The sequence below is a fragment of the Chenopodium quinoa genome, unplaced genomic scaffold (genome assembly GCF_001683475.1).
Source record: "Chenopodium quinoa cultivar QQ74 unplaced genomic scaffold, ASM168347v1, whole genome shotgun sequence".
NCBI lineage: Eukaryota > Viridiplantae > Streptophyta > Magnoliopsida > Caryophyllales > Amaranthaceae > Chenopodium > Chenopodium quinoa.
Window position 1 is genome coordinate 221100 of NW_018745569.1, and position 20317 is coordinate 241416.

General features: G+C 38.7%; 1 protein-coding gene and 1 pseudogene across 4 annotated transcripts; both read right to left on the reverse strand.

Moving 5' to 3' along the window:
- Positions 1–6255: 6255 nt before the first annotated feature.
- LOC110716344 lies at positions 6256–10435 on the reverse strand (annotated as a pseudogene).
- A 1689-nt stretch (positions 10436–12124) lies between these two features.
- Positions 12125–19013, reverse strand: LOC110716268. 4 transcript variants are annotated; one of them, XR_002510450.1, is made up of 8 exons: positions 18434–19013; positions 17656–17754; positions 16253–16430; positions 15042–15139; positions 13155–13216; positions 12936–13068; positions 12587–12644; positions 12125–12435 (listed from the first exon to the last, which is right to left on the reverse strand). XR_002510450.1 is itself a non-coding variant. In XM_021894879.1 (7 exons), exons 1-6 carry the CDS (start codon positions 18902–18904, stop codon positions 12951–12953), a joined length of 1026 nt encoding a protein of 341 aa, XP_021750571.1. In that variant the 5' UTR covers positions 18905–19013; the 3' UTR covers positions 12125–12644; positions 12936–12950. The 4 variants fall into 4 exon arrangements, 1 of the variants encoding a protein (XP_021750571.1); XR_002510449.1 differs by having other exon boundaries at positions 12547–12644; XR_002510448.1 differs by having other exon boundaries at positions 12125–12454; positions 12547–12644.
- Positions 19014–20317: the final 1304 nt, after the last annotated feature.

A 20317-nucleotide genomic window follows, 5' to 3' on the forward strand; every position in this document is an offset into this window, starting at 1 on the left:
ACACAACAACACGGACCAAAGGTATCTCAACGAAGCACTCGTCAACAACGAGTGCTGAGTCGGGGCTTGTGACGGCCGATATTTCGAAGCGGGCACAAGCGGGACCGACGATAAGGAGGGCGTCTTTTGAGGTTCTCTTGGTTTGGTGGGGAGGCTTTAAAACAAGGCAAGCACAATATCTATAAAGGCTTAAATCAACACACAAGTCTTAAAGCAAAGGCAACCCGGGTTGGAGCTTTCATTCATTCAACCATTCGCCCCATAAAGAGCTTTATATTGATTACATGGAGAAATACTAGTGAACGCTGAAACTACAGTAACACAATAATTTCCCCTAGAGCCTAGAAAGCAAAAAGAAAGACTTAGAAGACACTACATAAGGAAAATACAAGGAAAAAGGAAAGGGGATACATAGAGAAAGAGGCGGATTCTAACATCCTCCCCCACTTAAGCTGTCGACGACCTCGTCGACTTACAAAACAAAACATGTATGTAAAGAAAAAGAAATAACAGCTTCACTCTTCTGTTGCTGGTGTGGCTCTCGCCCTGGTTCTGATGTTGGCGCGGTTGCTGGTGTTGCGGTTACTGTCTTCTAGATCTGGATGATAGGGTTTGAGACGACTAACGTGGAAGACAGGGTGTATCTTCATCCACGTAGGCGGCTCAACCTTGTACGCACTCTTCCCAATCCGTTTAGTGATGCGGATGGGGCCTTCATATTTTCTGATCAGCCTGCGATCTCTTCCTCTAAGGAACTTGAGCTTTTCTGGGAGGACCTTCACCATCACCATATCCCTTACATCAAACTCTACCGGTCTTCTATTCTGGTCGGCCCACTTCTTCATTCTCTTCGATGCCCGCTCCAAGTATGCGCGAGCAACTTCCATGTTTTGTTGCCATTCTCGCTTAAACTCTCGTGCTTCGCGGCTCCTCCCATCTTCGGATGTTGCTATGGTGTGGGGCAGGAGAGGTTGTTGGCCCATCACCAATTCAAACGGACTTCTGTTGGATGCGGTACTCTTTTGGGAATTGAAGCAAAGTTGGGCGACATCAAGGAGCTTCACCCAATCCTTCTGGTTGGCGCTAACGAAGTGTCTCAAGTATTCCTCTAAGAGACCGTTGAATCTCTCTGTTTGGCCATCAGATTGAAGGTGGTGGCTTGAAGACATGTTTAAGTCTGACCCCAGCAGCTTGAACAACTCTGTCCAGAATATGCTCGTGAATCTTGTATCTCGGTCGCTGACTATGCTCTGGGGCAACCCCCAATACTTCACCACATGTTTAAAGAACAATGCCGCCGTCTCCTCCGCACCACAAGTCTTCTGCATGGGGATAAAGGTTGCATATTTGGATAATCGGTCAATCACCACCATCACTACGGAGTACTGGTCCACTTTGGGGAGACCACTGATGAAATCCATTGATATGCTTTCCCACGGACGTGTCGGCACGGGAAGAGGATCTAGGAGGCCTCCAGGTTTATGACGGTCTACCTTGTCTTGTTGACAAACCAAGCAGGTCTGGGTGTAACTCATGACATCTTCTTTCATTCCTGGCCAATAATACCCCAAAGGATAGTAAGCTTAAAGTCCTCTGCCACCCTGGGTGCCCGGCCCATAGGGTATCATGACATTCCATCAAGAGCATCTTCCGCAGGCCTCCCGCTTTTGGTATGAATAACTTGTTACCCCTTGTGAAAATGAGCCCGTCTTCTATCCAGAAGCGTCTTGTCTTTCCTTCTTCTATCAGCCCTTTAATAGTGTTTGTCATGGGGTCTTCTGAGAGGTGTTGTTTGACTTGCTCTTTGACTAAGGTGGTGACATTGCTGGCAGACATGGGAGACAGTCTTTGTAGGGGGGCCAGATCGGCACGACGGCTCAAGGCATCAGCTACTTTGTTACTGGCTCCAGTCTTGTACGTGAACTCCACATCAAAATCCGCTAGGACCTCCTGCCAATGAGCTTGCTTCCCCGTTAACTTTGGTTGGGTGAGGAAGTAGCTGGCCGCAGTGTTGTTGGTGCGAACAATAAACTTTTCTCCCAGCAAGTAGTGTCTCCACCCCTTCAAACAGTGAACAATGGCTAACAGCTCTTTTTCTTGGGCAGCATACCTTCTCTCGGCTCCACTCAACTTCCGGCTCTCATAAGCAACTGGGTGGCCCTCTTGGGGTAAGACACCGCCCAATGCATAGTCGGATGCATCCGTCTCAACTTCAAACGGCATGTTAACGTTAGGGAGGGCTAAAACCGGTTCCTTCATTACTGCTTCTTTGAGCTTAAGGAAAGCCCCTTGTTGTTTTTTCCAACCAATTCCATTTGTTGTCTTTCTTCAACAAGTCCGTGAGGGGACTTGCTATCTCTGAATATCCCTGAATAAAGCGGCGATAGTAGTTAGCCAACCCCAAAAATGACCTTAATTCAGAGACGTTCTTCGGAGCTTGCCAATCACTAATAGCTTGGATTTTCTTAGGATCCATCGTTATGCGGCCTCCTCCCACAAAATGTCCAAGGAAGCTTACTTCTTCCTTCGCAAAAGCACATTTTTCCCGCTTCACGAACAGGTGATGTTGTCTTAACTTCTCAAACACCTTCCTCAGGTGTTCTAAGTGATCTTCTAGGGTGTTGCTGAAGATTACGATGTCGTCTAAGTAAACAACCACAAACTTGTCAAGGTAGTCATGGAAGACTTGATTCATCAAGGTACAAAATGTTGCGGGCGCATTTGTTAGCCCAAACGGCATGACCAACCACTCGAACGCGTCGTATCTGGTGACGCAAGCTGTCTTTGGTTCGTCCCCCTGAGCAATTCGGACTTGATGGTAGCCGGACCTTAGATCAAGCTTCGTGAAGTACACAGCATCTCCTAGCTGATCGAACAAGTCTGCTACCAACGGTATCGGATAGTGATTCCTCACTGTCAGCTTGTTTAAGGCTCTATAGTCGATACACAGTCTCAAACTCCCATCTTGCTTCTTCTGGAAAAGGACTGGTGCTCCATAGGGAGCTCTGGAAGGACGGATGAACCCAGCTTCTAACAAACCGTCCAACTGTTTACGTAACTCAGCAAGTTCCGGAGGGGCCATCCGGTAGGGGCTTCGTGCAGGTGGTCTAGCACCTGCCACCAATTCAATGCTGTGATCTATGGCCCTTCGAGGAGGAAGAGATTTTGGGAGCTCCTTAGGAAGTATGTCTGCATATTCCCCGAGAAACTCTCTTATAACTTCCGGGATATCGCCTTCGACCTCCTCGTCCTTCATCGAGAGAGTGGCGAGGAACGTGGGCTCGTTCCTCCTCATCCCCTTCTTGAGTTGCATCGCCGAGAGAAGGGGGCCTTTCAATTCTTTTCCCTTTTCAGCTTGGGCGTGTGTCCGTAGGAGGCACGGTTGGTGGCTTGTCACAAGTAAGGACCCTAGGTGGGGTATCGGGACAGCCTTGCTGGTGTGTAGGAAATCCATCCCAAGGACCAGCTCAAAATCATCCATTGTTGCCACTGTGAAGTCCAGGCTCCCACTCCATTCCCCAATCCTGGTGCTCACATTCTTTGCCACGCCGCAAGTCGGTTGTGCTTCAGAGTTCACAGCCTTCATGCGACCACCACTATGCACGGCTCTCAGCCCTAACCTGTTTGCCTCGCGCTTCGTGATGAAATTATGAGTGGACCCTGTATCAACCATCGCCCGAGCCTTCTTCCCGTTTATCCAAACATCTACGTACATCAGGCTGGTAGCCCGACCCTTATCTTCCGACGTTTCTTTTCCCATAGCGTACATGCAATACACTGCCCCCAACTTAGAGGGTTCTTCTTCTCTTCCCACGTCCTCCTCTTTGTCATCTCCTTTATGAGGGTCAGAGGACATTGAGGAGAGTTTCTTCTGGAGGTTGTCTATTTCTGACTTATGCTGGCACTCAAACCATTTGTGTGGTCCTCGACAAAGTATACAGGTGAGGGGTTTGTTCCATGATGATGATGAGCCCGAGGACCCACCTTTATTTGTAGACGCAGTGAAGACATTCTTCCGTGAGTCTTCTCCCCCATTCCTGAACCTATTCCCCACACTGTTCGAGCTAACCTGAGAATTACCACTGGTGCTCCTTGGGGTGCTTGATGTTGACCCACTATTTCCCTTCTTCTGGATGGGTGCTTTGTCTGACGAGTAATCCATCAACCTTTCAGCTGCAGCTATAGCACCCGATAAGGTATCAATTTTCTAGCGCCATATCTCCCTTTGAGCCCAATCTTTCAGACCCCGCACAAAGTTGAATAAGCGATCCTTCTCTGACATGTCATGAATCTCTAACATGCACGCCGAATATTCCTTCACATACTCCCGAATAGAGGTTTTATGTTGTAGTGTTGCAAGCTTGGTGCGAGCGACAAACTCAGTATTCTTAGGGTAAAATTGAGCCATCAGCTCTTTCTTTAGATCCTCCCAGGTGTCTACCGACGTTCTCTTAGCTTGAATATCGGCGTACTTGGTGCGCCACCAAAGCTTAGCATCGTCCACTAAATACATCGTGGCAGTATCAACCTTCAGTTCATCTTCCAACCGACATATACGAAGTATTGCTCCATGTCGAAGATGAAGTTGCCAACCTCCTTCGAGTCTCTCGTGCCATTAAAGGTCCGAGGTTTAGGAGGTTTTATTTTAGTACCTCCACTATCCCCGAGCCCTCTTTGGGCACGCATCAAGGTGGCACATTTGTCTTGTGCCTCATCAGCCAAGCCTTGCACAAAGTTAAGCTGCTCCGTCAACCCATCCACCGTCGACGCGAGCCTTTCCATATGCTCGGCTTGCTTTATTACAATATCTTCGAGCTTGGGCATCCTTTCTTCCAGCATAGCCCACTGTTCTGACTTGCCTTCAAGCCAAGCAAGTCTTTCTTCCAACGTATATCCTGGCATCTCTTCGTTCGACATATCTCGAGCAACTTGGCTCTGATACCAACTGTCACGGTCCAAGAGTTTTGACACTGGATCGTGCGGCGCGCACTTGTCTATTGACGACAAGGACACGAGCCTAGAGCGAAGGGGGTTCGTGGCACACAACAGCACGGACCAAAGGTATCTCAACGAAGCACTCGTCAACAACGAGTGCTGAGTCGGGGCTTGTGACGGCCGATATTTCGAAGCGGGCACAAGCGGGACCGACGATAAGGAGGGCGTCTTTTGAGGTTCTCTTGGTTTGGTGGGGAGGCTTTAAAACAAGGCAAGCACAATATCTATAAAGGCTTAAATCAACACACAAGTCTTAAAGCAAAGGCAACCATTCGCCCCATAAAGAGCTTTATATTGATTACATGGAGAAATACTAGTGAACGCTGAAACTACAGTAACACAATAATTTCCCCTAGAGCCTAGAAAGCAAAAAGAAAGACTTAGAAGACACTACATAAGGAAAATACAAGGAAAAAGGAAAGGGATACATAGAGAAAGAGGTGGATTCTAACACTATGGCATGAGCTAGGATGCAAGCTATGCAACAGTCATGGGTAATGGTGTAAAGCCAAACTCAGACAAATGGTACGGGGTACCCAGTAATAGAGTATACTATAGTTAATTGGCTTTTCTCATATAGTCCCCTATATATATTGGTATTCTGATCTCTAAGCCAAACAATACAAGCATAGTAATGGGTAACAAAAATTTTCTTTGCCATCTTTACAGAAATCTCAAATCCCTTTTTGTCAGATTCCCAGCAAGCAACTGAATAGCATTCCTATATTTCTCTTGCCACAGTAATTTTGAAGAGTTGCCACATAGTAATTTTGAAGAATAACACCCCAAATAATGCTTAGACATTTTCGTATTTTAGAATTAGAGATGAGAAGCAAAAAGTAACTGAAACTAGTATCAGACATGTATTGCAACCCCTATAACCAAAATTCTAGCACAAAATCATGCCAAAATGTTATCATGTGACTCAAGTCTACTTTCAAATTTCAAAGGTTGGAAGTCAATGGAATAACAGTAATACACCATCAAGCGCCTCAAGATGAGAGTTATGACATTCTTCTTCATAGCCTCTAGTAGGCACAAAAGGATAATAGAGTGGAATTTACTGTTTTCACCAACAATTAACTAGTGATTCAGTACCTATGGAATAAGGATAATACTCCAGCGGAACTAATCAAATATGCATAAGAAGAATTAGATCTCTGTGAGACTCTGAGTATACACCACATCTGGAACATTTTTAGCCCATTTTTTGGGGGATAGGGTGTTGTAAGGTGATCCACTAGATTTTCTAGGGACAACCTATCTAAGGCTACCTATCGACAAAACATAAACAGAGAGAAAAAGAAGCCAATCAGATGAGGGGGAAATAATATGTTCACATACAATTATTACCTGTGAATGCTCACTACCACTGGCAATAAAGCCTTGCTTAATGCCCCCAAAGCAAGAACGAATGACAAAACGGGAGCGTTTTTGTCCTTTGTACTTATAGATAACTTTGAAATCACCCTCTAAGCTCTATAGATTTATCTCTTCGTTAGCAAGGTTTACAAGCAAGAGCTTATTGTCCTTCAATAAAGAGAATGATATTATATAGCTTGGTCTTCTTCAATCAATCTCTCAAACTTCGCTTGTCTGTCAAGAAACACTACTATAGCATTATCTTGGCAAAGGCTTAATAGACTCTTTCCATCATTGGTTACAGCCATTTTCGATGTCTTTACTGTCCTCTGACCTCTCCAACATTTCTCTCCTCTTCCATCTAGATACCATATGCAGATACTTTTATCAGTGGCACCACATAATACTCCTTTTCCATCAGGGAACCAACCAAATGAAACCAAAGTAGTGCTAAGGTTTTAATAAACATGAAGACATTTACCAAACTGGACATCCCAATGTCTAACAACTTCCTCCAGTCCACATGTGAGAAGTTGGATGTCATCAGGACTTCAAGCTAAGAAACAATACAGACATGTTCATTATGACCAGCTAGCAAATGCTTTAGACACACCTGGCCATTCTTAAAAGCCTACGGACAAAGTATTGTGCCACAGAACTTTAGAAACAACAAAAAAGAAAAATAAATAATAAATAAATTACGTTCGTTGTTCTCACAAAAAAAAAAAAAAAAAAAAAGTAAAACGTTGTTCTCTTTGTTTAACAAACACTATTTTACTCACTTTTCACCCCCTCCCGAAAAAAGCCACATATGTAGTTTCTGAATGGTCAAATATGTGAGTGACTGACTATGGAACCAAGCTATTCAAACCTTATAGATTAAAACTAAACTTCTTAATTTCCTCACTTTTCTAGATGACACTCATTTTAAATTTTTAATTTCCTCAAATATTCTAGATGGTACTCACTCAACAGGGGCTTTTGGCTCTAGATTCCTTCAACCAACATGATTATATCCCTTTGAAACCACAAGGGAGATAGACCTAAAGTACAAAACTTTAGCAATCCTTGGCATATAACAATGCTTCATAAAGGAATAAACAATTGATTATTACATACAAAACTGGTAGAACATTAATTGGCCTACCTTTTAAGAAAGTAGTTTTACAAAATGCACAACTTCATAAGTTACATGTAAACCAAAAGAATAAAATGAAAAATATGTGCCTCCTAAATATATACCATCCGATCTGTAGCTACTGATGCTAGGTACTTCCCATTGTGTGAAAGCTACACATACCAAACTTCACCGCCGTGTGCTTGAAGTACCCGATCCATCAGAAAAAATTAGAAACAAAATTATCAACTCAATTCATCATATCAAACAACACATGTGACAAGCATTATATGGCGAGTTAAAAAAGCATTAATGCAAAGTCTCACTCCAACATAATACAAATTCTTCACATAAACAGAAAGTCTAACAAAGTACAGGAAATAAATTTTTGGTCGTTCGTGTAGTCGAGCCCAATTTTTGGGCTTAAGGCTTTGAGATATTTCTAACTAAAACATCTTCCACTAGCAAATTGGGGTGTAACAATAATAGCAAAAAACATGCCTGAGATAAACATTCTGAAAAGGCAAAGTCTTTTTACTTTTGACGGCAAAATCTCTCTACAATCACTCCCTATAGGATAATGCAATGTTGAATGTCAAATATGGCTTAGATTAACTCCTAAATCCTACTTGAATGAGCAGATCAATTATTATGAGTTAGCTAGCTAAGTAAAGAAAAGAAAAGAAAAATAGAGTAGTTTAAGAATTTCCCATTCACCCATCTTATAGTTGGTCCATCTTCGATCTGTATAATGTGTTATACAAGAAGGTTTAACAATGTAACTGAACTATGAGCCATCATACCAAAATAGACAAAATAAGGATATATTTTCCACAATGCTCAAGGCATAGATTTCAACATCACTAATTTCGTGGTCAAGTCATTTTGTATATATAGTTCCATGTATTAATCTAGTTTTGTATGATAATCCATAGCTTAGACCAATTTGTTAAACATCAAAGTATTAACTTAATTGCAACCACAAGAAATGTTATTCTAACACAGGAATTGGGGGCTGATTCCTTCTAATAGTATAGATAAGTTCAGAAATTCATTGCTTGGAAATTTATTTTGGTTAGAAAAAATTTATACTTTCACCATATATCATGATGTTATGGGAAGTTACAATGAGATTTAATGTAAAGTTACATAATATGCAATATACTTCATATACATGATTTAAAACAAATAATTTATCAACTTTATGGTCATGTCAATTCTATATATAGTTCCTAATAGTTGATATCACAACTAACTTTACCATAATAACCTTGTATGACAACTCAAAAACAAAACAATCTAGTATATACGATTCTGACTTGTATATTTTCAGAAGGAATCTGGTGTCTCTCACATTGATGGTCAAGATATACAAGGATAATTCACTATCAAGTATGTCGTGGAACACACAAGATTCTTGTTGCCTATCAAGAGCCTACTCCACAAGTTGTTCTTATCTTCTTTCAGGTACAATCACTTCAGCATGAAGCAACTTCTGCAAATTCTCCAGAATTTCTTGCTGCGAACTGACACAAATAGTTTCAGTACTGGGAGTTATGATTTGTGAATGAGAGACAAGGCAAGCAACAAGCTGATGAACCCTGTTCATGTTTATACAAAGAGGCCAGGTGAAATCTCATTCTTAAGCGTCAACAGCGCATCTTTAGTATTTCCACTTTGTAGGTGTTCCAGAAATTTTTGCTCCAAAATAACGAATGTTGCACATTTCTTGGTCTCAGGAGAGACACCAATCTCACGCAAAATGGTAATACTGTCATCCCATTTCCCTTCCAACACAAGCTGCATAAATGAAGTTACACTAGATGGATGTAACTTTATTTGGGATTCTTCTTCTAAAAGAGCTACAGTCTTACCATAACCGAGAGAATACAAGGCATTGGTGATGATTTTAACGAATTCACTCTTCTTATAACCCCTCTAGATCCTACCATATATGCATCTTCATCAATGAAAAAAATCCTAGTCATTGTATTCCTCAAAGCAATAGATGTGGGGTTGATGTCACAAGAAACTATTCAATTCCTTAGTACGTTTCAAAGGTGGTTCAATGTCGTCTATACCTCCCATATAATGCAATATCCAGTCCATAATTAAGCGATGTCCTAACGAACACACACGTAAAGAACGATTTATTAACAAATTGCAAACAATCCAATATTACTCAATCCAAAAATCAATTCAAGGAAGCCATTCGTTTTATTTTTACAAAATGAAAAGATACCCTCATTTCAGCCCACATAGTATACACTATACACGCAGCAATTAACATCCCATCCATTTTCAATGAAATCAATCTTGATAGCAAGAACAACTAAAATGAAATTATATACAATGCCTAGAAACAACAACAAAGATAATTGCATAATTTACATGATCACTAGCAAAAATAATATCAAGTATGAAACAAACATCAACTACTAGGCGAACAAAATATCAGCTGAAACAAGGAAAATTACAAAAGAAACAGTAAAAAAAATAATCAAAAGACTAATCAATGAGATGAAAACAACATCAAGAAAAGGGGAAAAACCTAGAGTTGATCAAAGTGAGTCCGGCCTGCTGGCCCGACCCAGTTTTGGGCCCGACCCGATTTTTAAAATTTTGGGCGGACTTGGGATGCGATTTTATGCAATTCTAGTAGATTTTTTTTGTCCGGTCCAAAAATGGCCCGAAAAGCCCGCACAGCCTGGCTAGTTGGGGTGGGTTTGGGCACATAATTTTCGGCATGAGGAAATGGGTTGATTTTTTTGGCTTCGCTCGGCCCGAACCTAGCCCGGCACGCCCAATGATCACATCTAGAAAAAACTGACCTGAATTCATAAGGCTAAGATGAGAGACACTAAAATGGAGGATTATTATAAAAAAAGACAAAAAAGAAATGGAGAAATAAAGATGGAAGCATGGGGAATAAGTTTAGTTCAGTAAAATTCAGTAACTTTAAAGTATAAATATAACAGAAAATCAGTAAAAATAATTTCAATTCAGCAAAAATAATTTCAACTTAGTAAAATTAATTTCAATTCAGTAAAAATAATTTAAATTCAGCAAAATTAATTTCACTTTAGTAAAAAAATTTAGTTCAGCAAAAATAAGGTGAAGTGAACGTGGCCTAAAATGCTTTGTTTTGCATGCTTGAAAATTGTTTCTAATTGCTTGTCGAGAAAAATTGATAGGCTTATCTATTAGGGGTCATTTTGATCCTTAAGAGAATAAGAGTTCAATTTAAAGTCAAATTTGGCGAGAAAAAATACCAATAATTTCTCGTTTTGTGTGCCAAGAAACACCTTAGGTTGCGTATTTTGATTTGCATGCGAGAAAATTGATCACTTGGGTAGGGGAGGTCTTCCCTTAAGGATTAAATTTAGCATAGAACTTACCAAAAATGTCTCGCTTATGTGGTATGAAATGTCTCGCTTTGTGTGCCTCTACTTTCAAGCTAGATAAATGTTCAATTAAGGTTTATGGGGCTATATTCGCTCTTAAAAGTCAAATTTGAACTCAAAATTGAAATAAAAATACCGAAAGAACCTTAGTTTGTATGCCCTAAAATCTTCTCCATTTGCCTGTTAGAGTAAATTGCTATGTTAAGGTGTTTGTGGAACACCTCCAATTTATAGCGTTGGAAAATTTGTTGGAGAAACAATCTCATGATTCTTTGTAGTTATGATGTATTTCATTTGATTGCATTCGAAAAATTAAACTTCTGTGACCGTGCATAATTTTTTACCAAAGAATCAATTTTACAGCATTCCATTTAATCTACGATCCCATAATTTAAAATAAGAAGAGTCTACCTCGAAAAAGATTGAAGAGGGGACAAACCTTGTCTTTCGAAGTATATCGAAAACTCTTTCTTTCTAGGGGATAAAAAAAAAAAGTTCCTCTCTAAAAAGAGGAATCGTGATTAGAAACCTAAAAAAACCAAACCAAAAACAAAGATTGGGGCTTTCCATTAGTGAAACCAATGGAAACCCCTTCAAAACTCAACAATGGAGATTAGGGTTTAAAAGATTGAAAATGGAGATTATGGGTTTAGAAAAAAAGGTCATAGTAGAATTTTGGGCGTTCATATACTCCCTCCGTCCCATAATATAGTTCTTATTGTGTTTTTTTCACAGTATTTGAGAAATATGAGGAAAAGTGGAATAAGTACATTAAAAATGGAAAAAAGTTAGACAAAAATATAAGGCAAGTGGATAATTTAAGGGAAGAAAAAGTGAAAAGTACAATTATAGACAAAAGTTAGAGAGAGAAAGTGGAAAAAGCAAGTGGATAATTTAAGAGTAAATTAGGAAGTTAAATGAATAAAGTTAAAAAAAAAAAAAAAAAAAGGTATAATGATTTTTACATACTATCCAAAAATAGAAATAGAAACAACATTTTGGGTCACCAAAATAGGAAAACAAGAACTATATTGTGGGACGAAGAGAATAGGATTTATAGGCGTGTTTATGCTGCCTTTATAGTTATATTTTGGGTCTTTAAGTTGCGTTTAAATTTACATTTGCATAGTTGTCCATCTTGTGCTTTATTACACTATGTTTGTGTTTTTCTTAAGATATCAAGTAATATCATAATCATTTGGATGCTTTTATAGTGTTTAGAGTTAAATCGCACGACAATTGAATGGAAATTTAATGGATTGGCGCTATAGATCAGAGCAATACATGGTTTCTCGGGCATAAAAAAACAACTCCTTCAGGGTGGAGGGTAATAATATCTAAACTAATACTTCGTATAATAAGCTCACGTTAGTGTGGGGAAATTTACATAAGAAATTGATGAAATACATACTGACCGTAAATCAGAGTCACCTCGTTATAAGAAAAATAAAAAATCAAAATCATTAGAACTAAAGCAGCTAGCCTGCAAATTGATTATAATTTGATTTCAGCTCCCTTCTAAGGATTAGGTCAGTATTCCAAATTTGCCTGATTTTCCTGCCAGAGAAAGTCAAGACTGTTTCAAACAAATGACCTAAGTTATTACATCCCCTTCATGATTATAATCAATAATTCCCAGAAACTTTATGCATAACCAAATAGGGCAACCTGAGTACGAGTGGACAACCACCAGATGCTCTAAGGTTACCTGCTCTTGGAAACAAAAATCCCATCAAATCTGTGACTGCAAGCCAGCTACATTTTCCCTGAAAAGTCGAGCCACATCAGGCACGTCATAATATCAGCTCAAAGGTATTGCAATTCAAAGCAACAAGTCCAGGACTTCTCCTGATACCACACACTAAATAAAAACTGCATAAATTGGAGCCTTAGCTTGGAGGGAATATTATTCAAAGAAAAGCTCTTTCAAAATCCCACAAAACTTTCAAGGAACTGCTCAGCTTATACAGAAAGCTTATCTTAAGGAGTTTGATAATCAGTTAAAAGACCATCAAATTAAGGAACACAAAAGCTCTTATAACATAGGAATATGGCACCTCGATTATATCAGCTTATTCTGAGCTTTCATCATTATCTTCTGAATCAGATCCATCTTCAATCATCTTTTCAAGGGCATCTAAGTCTCCAGAGTGTGAGAGGGTGTCTATCCGGAGCTTGTCTGCATCTTCACTGCAAAATTCAGCAGCCAAAAAATAAGAAAATGGAATGAATAAGAACAGATAGAAATAATGATAAAATTAGAGCACAAGACTTACTCTGTAACTCCAAAAATTTCCTTCACAATTAATGAGTTGTCCCTAGCACAGAACTCCGAAAGCTGCATCACAATCAAGGCATAAGTACGTGAGAGTGCAAGGGTGGGCATTTAAGCAGGAATAAATCAACTTCCATATAGCCTGCTAGTCCTATCATGACTAGAATAGTACTGATTTGCTGAGGCAAAATCAAGGACATTGAAAAGGTCAGCAAACCAGTAGGTTTTCTCATTTGACCATATTGTTACTTTCAATGGTACTCGCTATACGGGGCTCTAACAAGCAGTCAAGTAATTACAAATTCTCAAAGCTACAACTCTTACGCAAATTGGAGCTACTTAACAGTTTACAGGTCTGATCTTAAGCAAATTTTCACTATATAGGTACATGGGCTCTAACAAGCAGTGAGTTAGTTACTCAAGACCTCCCAGATCCAGTCAATAGCATGATCATTAACAGGGGTTCATGTGGAAATCTCTCCAGGCGTAAGCAGAATATGCGAATTAGGCAGTGAGACCCCAAGTAAACCATTTGCAACACCTATAATCCCGCTTCTAAATAGTAATTACTACAATGATTGGGAGCAACAAGCATATACTACATTTTACTTCCTGAACAATTGTATATCTTCAACCTTGTTACCCCTATATGGGGGTATCAATAAAAAAAAATTATAAAATAAATCTATCAAGTTGACAAACAATTGAAAACACGAGGATCCAAACTAAGGACAGAGGGATTAATGAAACATATTTGAAGAAGCAAATAAATTAACATCGGATATACTTCTAAGAGAGGAAGAGTGTGTGCATATGGAAACTGCTAAGAACAAAGTGGAGCATAAAGCGCAAGTTATTCAAAGAAAATATGACAATTACATAATAATCTTTTAACAAAATAAAAGGTTAATTAAATTAGGATTGTTTCTTAGGCTCTATTTGCCTCAGTTTAATTTTGCTTACCTTTTTTTTTATTTATTATTACCTTTTTATGTTGAACACCTAGAACTTATTTAAATAGGCTGAGAAGAAAATAACTTATTTAAATAGGCTGAGAAGAACAAAACCTTGGAAACCATTTTGACAAAACTATGTGCCCTAGATTTATAGGCATTGGATTCAAGGCTTATTCTTCTTTTCCATTCCCTTAAACCAAGTGCTTCGGAAATCTGATTTGAGAAGAAATGGATTTTTTGGCTGAATCCTAAAAATCATACAAGTTATCACTGTTTACAAGAATGAGTGAAGTTCTAAGTCAAACTGTCCATTGAACACTCATCGTATATCAGAAAGCCTAATCCTTCCCCATTACCATTGGGCATTTTTCAAGTATCTGGTATTCTGGCTGGTTTGAATCTATAACAGTTCCAGAGATTCAACGACCTGCAATTTCAGCCATGCTCTTCATAGCTACAGTATCTAAAGCACTCAGAAAATATCTTCAGAATCAGAACAGTTACAGGGGATAGAGTTCTTCTTCTTCTTCTTCTTCTGCTTCTTCTGCTTGAACGCCTTAATCCCATAAGTAGGGTCGGCTACATGAACCAACATAAGGACTTCCCAGGAGGTCGCCCATCCTAGTACTACTCTCAATCATTGTGGCTCATGTCAAGCGATGTGACAAAATTATACATTGGCTGTCACTGGCCTACCGTAACCCTCCTTTATCCAGGCTTGGGACTAGCAGCGGGAAACCCACTAGCGGGATAGAGCAACCAATCTATATAATTGAAAATGTGTCCTCGATAACAGATTTTTCTAACAACCTTTTCCTTTTCTTGGGGGTGGATGGGGGATTTCGCAAACATCCACACAAAGCTGAACCAGAACATAAAATCTGAAAAATGATGGAACAATAAGCTTATAGATTCAACGCAGAGAAGTTTACCTCAGATAAATAGAAAACCTTTCCGAAAAGAGCCTGCACAGCAAGCTTTCTCTTGAAACCCCTTTCAGTATAACCTGAAGCATCCATGACAACAGGACCTAAAGAAATGGAAATAATGTCAGAGATATATGGATAATCAGTTTGAAAGATGCATAGAGAGGCAGTTTTTTGGATGCATTGACCATAAAGGACCAATGTTCCAACTTCCAAGTGACACAAAAGGGACAACATACATGCATAATGCTTTAGGTGTACATCTGGAAGTTTCATTTAAGACAGAAATACACATACAGGGTAATTTTTTACAATAAAAAAGGCACCACAATTTCACATAGACAACCCCTTCTCACAATTAGTGGAAAAATCATAGAACCACACTCCAATATCTAACCACAATATGACAAGATGCGAAGGTAGATTAAATACAACTTTATGTCCATGTTTTACACCATTTAGTTCCTGTCCGATTACCAGTTAACCACACTAATTCCATATATGTGTCCCAACAAGTGCATTTTTTGGACTGAGTAATTGAATATCCTCTCTCACATACAACTTACAATGCCCTGCCAAAAACCCCAACTAAAGTCTCTCAGTTAATCAAGATGTTTGTTTATGCTCATTGTCCTCACTCCTCAACCCCAACTAAAGTCTCTCAGTTAACCATGAGATGTTAATAATATCTAATCACATTTCCACATACGTGAGGATTCAGTGGTCACATACACTTGAATGGTTTTACATCTCTCATATTCATTGGTAGCGACTCTACCTTCTATGAGGGTCACAACTCACAACCCACAAACCGTGGCAAGTATCACACAAACATATACATAGAACAACCAAGAGATACGTAGGACATCCATTCCTCACAATAAAAAAAATGCCATCAACCATCATGATACATATGTTGTTGTGTTTTATACTCTTAAGACAAGAACACAAATGGACATAATCATGTACTCAGAAATTCCATATAAGTATACCAAGTAACCAAGAAGAAGCCAAGACTTACATCCACAACAATATAGAGCAACTGGCAGCTTGAAAGTTAATGATTAAGTAGGAGACCGATTTATGAATATAAAACATCAAATTAGAAATTGTAAATCCACACAAATCAAGTCAATCTGACAACAATCTAAAAATTACAAGGAGATGAGGGAAACTTAAATAAAACCCAGGTATTTACTTTTTTAAATAGGAAATACCTTTGTCCTTCACAATACGTCTTGATACATCATTTAGAATTTCAGCAACTTGGGAGTCACTCAACATTGAGGCTTTCCTTAGTTGAATCAGGTCTGCAACTGTATCTCCATTGAATGGTTTATCATTGAATGCATAACGAAGGTACTTCCGCAGAACATCCTCCATGCTAAAACCTGTCTGAAAAATATCAAATTTTATATCTTTTAGCACATAGCATGAAAAACTTGAGCATGCAAAACAGCAAAAGCACATTAGAGTTTCTGAAAATCATGTTTGAGAGGTTGACAGCAACATCTGTAACTTCAACTATTATACATAGAAAAAAAAAAAAAAAAGAGCGTTCCCAAAAAATCTATTAAGCTAATCACTACCACAATGCAGCATATCATATATAAAATATCCTCCATCCACAATAATTTTTTTTCTTTCCACCTTGCCTTCAACGTTGACAATGCAAGTAATAGATCCCTCTCAATGCATCCACAAGGAATGAATATCCCAGACAAAGTAAGGTACCACAAATAAAGTAGAAGACTAGTTGTTGGAGAAGCAAACTCCAAAGAGACAAGAAGCAAACAACACTAGTGACACGTGTGACTATAATTGCATGGTGTAACCTTCCCCCATCCCCACCCTGTCTTCTAAACCAGGAATTAATGATTTTTTATTTTTTTTTTTAATGGTGGTTTAGCATTACAAAGAATGGGAGTAGATATGTTCAAGCATCTAAAATCCACCCCCTTTTAAGTGGATACTACTGCATTTCCTATAACAACCTGTCGATGGATAGCACCAGCAAAATCACAGACCACTTCTACGGGATTTCAGATTTCAAACGACACTTATTTGTGTGTTTGTGTGTTGTGGGGGGGGGGGGGTTTGGGTGGAATTCTATATAGCATAGGGCATATCTTGCAACCAAAGCTTCCCAAAAGCATAACTTTGATAAAAATATTTCATAAACTGAGGGCCCAATTTTTTTGACGCAGCACAGGGCTGCCGTAATTGAGACGGGCCTGATTGATATAACAATAACAGGCTTATAATAAAAGATAATACTGTAAATAATATTACAAGACTATCTTAGATGATAAGCCTCTAATTGAAGAACAAATAATATAAGCATATCAAATTACATTGAATAAAAGAAGGAAAATCTCCAACAGTAATATTTAACACCCAGAAGCTTGTAATCGGTTAATCTTTTGGGCACATATGTCATTGCCATTATAAGCAGTAATCATTTTAAGCAAAATGTTCTAAAGCATAATCTGTAGTTAGCTTCAATACATTAGCAATTCCACATGTTCAAATGTGTAACATCTAAAAAATTTGAACAAGGCAAGTGTCTGTTTCTTTCTCTTTTCCCTGCTGAACAATTACTTAGAAGCATGCATCTCACCTTTTTCACGATATCCTCCAAAGCAGAATACTGAACTGCATCTCCGCCTTTCTCAAAGAGTTCATCAATTGACTTATTCAGTGTGGCATTTTTCCTTACCTGCAGTTTGAATCCAACAATCACTCTTTGCAAAATATCCGAATAAGCCAAAAGCCAGCACATATAGAGAAAGATGGGCACCATATCAATCATAGTTTCCATCACATTTTAACTTCCATAATCATACCACTTGAGTCTCATTAAGAAATAGCAAGCATCCTTCCCATAAACCTCGCGACCCTATATGGCACAAAGCTATGGGAAACACAAACAACTAAATTACTTGTATTGCATTGGTGAGGCAGCAAGGACCCTATTCAGCACACCACCAAGACTGAACTTCATCAAAATGGGTTTATAACTTTCAGTCCTAATGCTTTTCGGGGTTCTCTAATACAGAACATGAGACGAGCTTAAAGTGTAATTGATGCCAGTTGACTATGAGTACTCGTATTAAAAAAAAAAAAACAACCTAAACAAATGTCAAACCCTTTGAGTCTCCAGCTTGTACAACATTAGGGCTTGTTCAACCCCATATCACTCCATCAAAGCTAAACTACTTAAAGTTAACATACATAATCATAATGAGAGACAAGGGTCCTCTCAAAGATGAAAGCATACCCAATTGAAAACACAAAACATTGAAAACAAAGGAAAGCAATCAATCAATCGAAACCCAGATAAAAATTGAAAGTAAAACCTAGATAAAATGAATTCAAGTATGATTAAAATGATATACCAATTTACGGCGTTTTTCTCTTGGGGAAGTGAATTTGTTAAGAGCCTTGAGAAAGCTAGTAACAAAAGTAATCCCCAAAAGAGCTAAAGGAACAGCAAGAAACCAAGGGAAAGAGGTCCGGGCCACTCGTGGACCAGGGATAGCTTGAGAAACAGAACCAGTGAATTCGACCAAATCCAAAGCTTTTTCTTGTATCCATGGAAGATCTTCTTCAACTTCAATTTCTTCATCTTGTTCAATTTGTTGTTTCTGGGTTTTGTCATTGTCTGTTTTGGGTGTGGAGGTTGATTTGCCGAATGCTTTGGATTGTAACGAAATGGGTCGACGCTGGGATTTGTGAGGAGAGAGAAAGGATGCGGGAAAGAGGAGAGGAGCAGCGCCCTTTCCCTTTGAGGATATCAGAATGCTTTTTCTGGGTTTCCAATTCAATGATGATACACAGAATGTTGTTTTGCTTACCATTTTCGCCATTGTCGGACGTTCCTTTGTTGGGTTAACAACTTTCAAAGGTGACTCTGTGTTTATGTAATGCGATAACGGCTACCAAATTCGACTCATGTTGATGGAATTGTTTCAACCTCGGCTTGCTCTTGCTCTAAGGCTCTAAGCATAATAGTTACAACAATATGGACTACATTTAGGAAATTTTGTGAACAACTACCTATTTAAGTCTCTGTTTTGAAAACAACTACCTTTTAAAAAAAAAAATTTAAAACAACTAGCACAAACTTGTAAAAAGTTAGAGTAGCACCTACCACATTTAAAATTCCGGCAAGAATCTCCGGTGAGTGGGGCGCACATTCGTCCTTTTCCCCAATTTTTGACTTGGACTTGAACCCTAATTTTAAAATTTACGTATATTATGAATTGGACATGATTTAATTCGCAAATACCTTGCAAATTCATCGATAACAACCAATTAATAAACCCTAATGTGAATAAATCCGTTCTATATACCCAAAAAGCAAAAAATTGCGAAACCCTAATTTCCCCAATTTCCCAATTACGAACCCAAATTAACATATAAAACTATGAAATTACTTGATTTGATGTTCTTGCTGGAATTTGGGCATATAAAACTATAAAATATGTCAAAAATTGGAGGGAAAGGACGAATGTGGGCCCCACTCACCGGAGATTCTTGCCGGAATATTAAAAGTGGTAGTGCTACTCTAACTTTTTACAAGTTTGTGGTAGTTGTTTTAATTTTTTTTTTTTAAAAGGTAGTTGTTTTCAAAACAGAGACTTAAATAGGTAGTTGTTCACAAAATTTCCCTACATTTACTTTATTTTTTTCTTATTTAACCTATCATTTAATTTAAACGTTTCATTTTCTGTGACACAAGGTCAGAGAGATGACAAGTTCACCAATACTAAAGATCAAAGTTGTAATGCAATGAAATGTCATAATTAGCTTCATACATCACGTTCACTCTACAAAGCAAAGTTGCTTTGTAATTGAAGCAAACAACAACATGCTAGGACTTGCATGAACTCAGGCAAGGAAATCTGTAATGGTACCAATTTGAGTAAGGTTGAGGATAGTTCGTATTGAATTGGTCAAAGCAATCACTCAATACACCTTTCTTTCGAGAGGAAAGGAGCTCTCCCACTAAGCAAACGCTTAACGATATTCCTTTCTTCATGCCTTCCCCTTGACCCCAAACTTCTATTAATACCCAAAATGAAGCAAGCTAACAAACTCTAGAAGCAGCTAGCAAAAGGAATCAAAATAACAAACTCAGTAACTAACTTATTCATGAATTACTACTTTACCCTCTCCCCAAAACTGATTTCTTAACAACTTCTCTGTCATCAATTGTTAGTATTCTTGGGCCTTCTTGCATAAGTGAAACAGATACTAGGCTTGGGCTGATCCCTTGC

Excerpts from the sequence above, each read along its gene's own strand:
- LOC110716268 (XM_021894879.1), bottom strand. The coding sequence starts at position 18,904 with ATGGCGAAAATGGTAAGCAAAACAACATTCTGTGTATCATCATTGAAT. Across the intron at positions 16,431-17,655 it reads TGGAGGATATCGTGAAAAAG|ACAGGTTTTAGCATGGAGGA; the intron begins GTGAGATGCATG and ends GATATTTTTCAG. Across the intron at positions 13,069-13,154 it reads GAAATTTTTGGAGTTACAGA|TGAAGATGCAGACAAGCTCC; the intron begins GTAAGTCTTGTG and ends TGAATTTTGCAG.